Source organism: Electrophorus electricus, chromosome 12 (assembly GCF_013358815.1).
Source record: "Electrophorus electricus isolate fEleEle1 chromosome 12, fEleEle1.pri, whole genome shotgun sequence".
Taxonomy (NCBI): Eukaryota; Metazoa; Chordata; class Actinopteri; order Gymnotiformes; family Gymnotidae; genus Electrophorus; species Electrophorus electricus.
In genome coordinates, this window is record NC_049546.1 from 20756095 (window position 1) to 20759597 (window position 3503).

At 37.2% G+C, this 3503-nt stretch overlaps 1 protein-coding gene across 2 annotated transcripts; it reads right to left on the bottom strand.

The window, feature by feature from the left end:
• Positions 1 to 1109: 1109 nt before the first annotated feature.
• On the bottom strand, positions 1110 to 3296 carry LOC113569216 (transmembrane and immunoglobulin domain-containing protein 1-like). 2 transcript variants are annotated; one of them, XM_035532412.1, is made up of 6 exons: positions 3191 to 3296; positions 2720 to 3070; positions 2164 to 2499; positions 1629 to 1745; positions 1410 to 1453; positions 1110 to 1275 (listed from the first exon to the last, which is right to left on the bottom strand). In XM_035532412.1, the coding sequence occupies exons 1-6, from the start codon at positions 3246 to 3248 to the stop codon at positions 1141 to 1143; spliced, it is 1041 nt and encodes a 346-aa protein (XP_035388305.1). In that variant the 5' UTR covers positions 3249 to 3296; the 3' UTR covers positions 1110 to 1140. The 2 variants fall into 2 exon arrangements, with proteins under 2 accessions (XP_035388305.1, XP_035388306.1); XM_035532413.1 differs by lacking the exon at positions 3191 to 3296 and having other exon boundaries at positions 2720 to 2800; positions 2919 to 2963.
• Positions 3297 to 3503: the final 207 nt, after the last annotated feature.

Genomic DNA, 3503 nt, shown 5'->3' on the forward strand with positions numbered 1-3503 from the left:
GAGAATACCTTAAAGTAAATTGTGTTGTATACTGGTAGACAGAGTAAGAATCTAAGAACCAGGGTGATGTGTTCTCTTCTTTTGCTCCCTATGGGAACTCTGGCAGCTGCATTTTGAAACCAGTTAAGCTGTTTGTCTTTTTTGGTAGTCATATTAGAGTCATATTAGAAGGTCTATACAATAATCAACCCTGCTAGAGATAAAAGGATGGATCCGTTTCTCTAGATTTGGCTTTATCAGGAAATTAAGGTGTTAAAATGCTGATTTAGTAACTGATTTTTCTGTGACTTCTAAAACTGAGATTAGGGTATATTAGTACACCAAGATTGTCAGCTAGCTCTCTAGAGTGTAGGGGTTTTGAGTCTAATCTTTATTTAGCTGCAGAATGTTTTGGCCCATCCAGTTAGTGATATGCGCATATTTCAGCTCCTCTGAATCACACTGCTCTGTGAATGGAGAGGAAATGAGAGGAAACGAAAGTTATGGTATTGTGAGCTCACATCACTGATGTTATAGGTGTGTCTCAAAGTAATGGCCACAGCCCAGGTAGGAGTGACCATCTTAACACTGCTATGCCAATATTCCTCCACACAACTTCACTCATCGAGACTGTATTTTACTGGACCCACAGGGCTTACTGATGTAAGCGAAAACACAGACCTCAGATAGTTCAGTTTAACCCATTTTTGAGTGTCACCAGCATTATTAGTCTTATTAGCGAGCAGCCAATTATAACATTAGTGAATGCTGTTGTGCAAAATTATGATTGGGGTACAAAACACTGCAAAAGATTTCTTGCTTATGAGAACTTTAGAAGCTCATATGTGATCAAATAATTATTTTTTGGTCATTAAAAAGTTTGCATTTAAACACTGTTCAGTTACTTCTCAAACGTTTCAAAACACCCATCTGGGTGATGGAAAGTCTGGAAAGACCCCAGTTCCATTTTTAGAATCTTCCAAAATGAAAACTGAATTTCTCATCATTAAGATTCTCCCTTAGAAAGGTTGCCAAATGACAGTGAGACTGCAATGCTGAAAAATACTATTTAGTGATTTATTGCAATAATAAAAAATACTAAACAGAGAATTTTCATAAACTATGCTCACCAAATTAAATAGCTGACTTAGCCCTCACAAATTAATCTGTAGCAGCAGAGTACAACACTTCAGAGTACACGCTGTGTTCAGTCTGTCCTCTCTTCTCCCGCCTTCGTCTGGTTTTCCCATCAATGAAATGTAAGGCAGAATAATTCAACTCCACAGCATCATGGTCCTGTGGAAGCAAAATTAAAAGATAACACAGTACTGCTGCTGCATTACAACTGTGATTATGATTCCTACTCTTAGGTGATGTTATGTCATGCACAGCTGTATATACATGCAACTGTTGCAGAGAGTTCAGTTTACCTGACTGGTGGTCTTCATTTTCATAACACCATGTTGAAGTCTCACTGTAGTGGGACAAAGAGCAAGTTTACAACTTTTTGAATTTTATGACCCAAGTCTTATCTTTCCAGTCTGTTTTAGTAACTACACTGGTTACTTAAGAAATACACTTCAGGAGTAAATATTTCTGCTTTTAAGTGTTGTTTAAGGTTTAACTACACAACGTTAATAAACACTCACCACTACAGTGTTCACAGTTTCTCCTTTTACAGTTTAAAACTGCTTGAGCAGAAATGACAAGCACACACACTCCCAGAGCTGCTCCCAGGAAGATCACTACAGGATCCAGAGGACTGGCTTTGGTATAAAAATGAACAAAACTGTAAGCAGATGCACACGTATAAGATCACAAATGTTCATGCAGGAAGCTCTATGTGCTGCCGACCTCACCATCACAATCATCAAGTGTCACCAATAATCACAATCATTAGTTACTATATTTACATATGGAAATAAATAAATGCATTTAATAAATTTACAAACAACAAAATTATCTGCATTCTACATATATAAAGCCAGAAGTAATACTGTCTGCACCTGTAATACGCATACACAATACATAGATCAGTAGGCTGGATTTTAATGTGTCAGCTACCAAACAGTATAATGATACATACAAGATACTGTAATGTTTAGCACTATTTAGGTTGGTGGTCCAAATAATACTAGATAATCATCTCATTAATAGATTAATTAATAGATTAATATAACTTACACATATATACTGTCGTTCCATTTCCAAGAAGGATCTTGCCACAGGTGACCACAGCGCAGTAGTAAGTGCCAGTATCAGAGAGGCTGAGGACACTCTTGGAGAAGTTGTACACACAGCTGTGTGGAGAAGAGCTGATCTCACACTGATGGCTGCTGTTGTGATGAGTGTAAATTATTTCAGGATGGATGTCTCGTGTAGCAGCTCTGAACCAGAGCACTCGGAGTTCTGCTGTTCTCCTCTCAGAGAGGACGGTGCACTGCAGAGACACTGACTCTCCTGGGGAAACAGTCCCCAACACTGGACTTTGGACCACCGATATGGTTAGTCCTGGATTGCCTTTTTGAAATAATTAAAAGTTGTAAGCATTTGATACCCATAAAGAATTTGAGGAAAGAAATCACAGAAACATTCCATCTTTATAGTGCATAGGGTATTATTACTGAAACAATACTTTGAAATAGCACAAGCAGAAACTAATAGCTATATTTGTAGATACTGCTGTGTTAGAACTAACAGCATCAGTACTATTTTGAACAGTTGAAAGAAAAGCAATTACCTGTCACAACCAAGAAGGTCCCACTGGAAAACTTCATTATATCCGCTAGAATAATTCCACAGAAGTACATGCCTTCATCTTCTTTAGAAACATTTGGAAAATGGAGTGAAATGCTGCTCTCAGTTGTTTCCACTTTGATTCCTGATTTGTTGAACTCAGGAAAAATGATGGAATTTGTGTGTGAGAACTTTAATCCAACCTCTTGAAATGTCCGTCCAGATTTTTGCTTATACCAGAGCATTCGCTCTCCACTCATGTGCTTTTCAAAAGTGCAGTTAAGTGTAATGGCTTCACCAGGCACAGCAGAGACTAGAGCTGGTTTCTGATGAAGTCCCACAGTCTGGCAATGATCTGTAAATTTTGTTTAAGTAAAATCAAATGTATTACAGTAGACAGTAAAACTGAAATAATTGGTAGTTAAATTAGAAAAAGTAACATCTTCAACTATTCTGTTACAAAAGTAAAACTTACAGGTTTTGCAAAAGGTTACAATGAGAATCCAGAATTGGGTAGTCCTCATAAAAGACATGCTCTTTCTCTGGAGTATTGTTGGAAAAGAAGTTATGAGATCCTTTCAGTCCATTTGACTTTACCTAATTTGACCACAGACATTTTCTGGCCCCTTTTAAAAACTGGTTCAGTGGTATTGGTGCTAAAACAACCAATGAAATCTTATAGGCGGTGTTACTTCAGAAAAAAAAAGCTACTGGAGTGGAAGTTAAATTTATGTTTAGAATGTCACAAAAATGTGAATATTTTGAATATGTTTATGCTTTTAGTATGT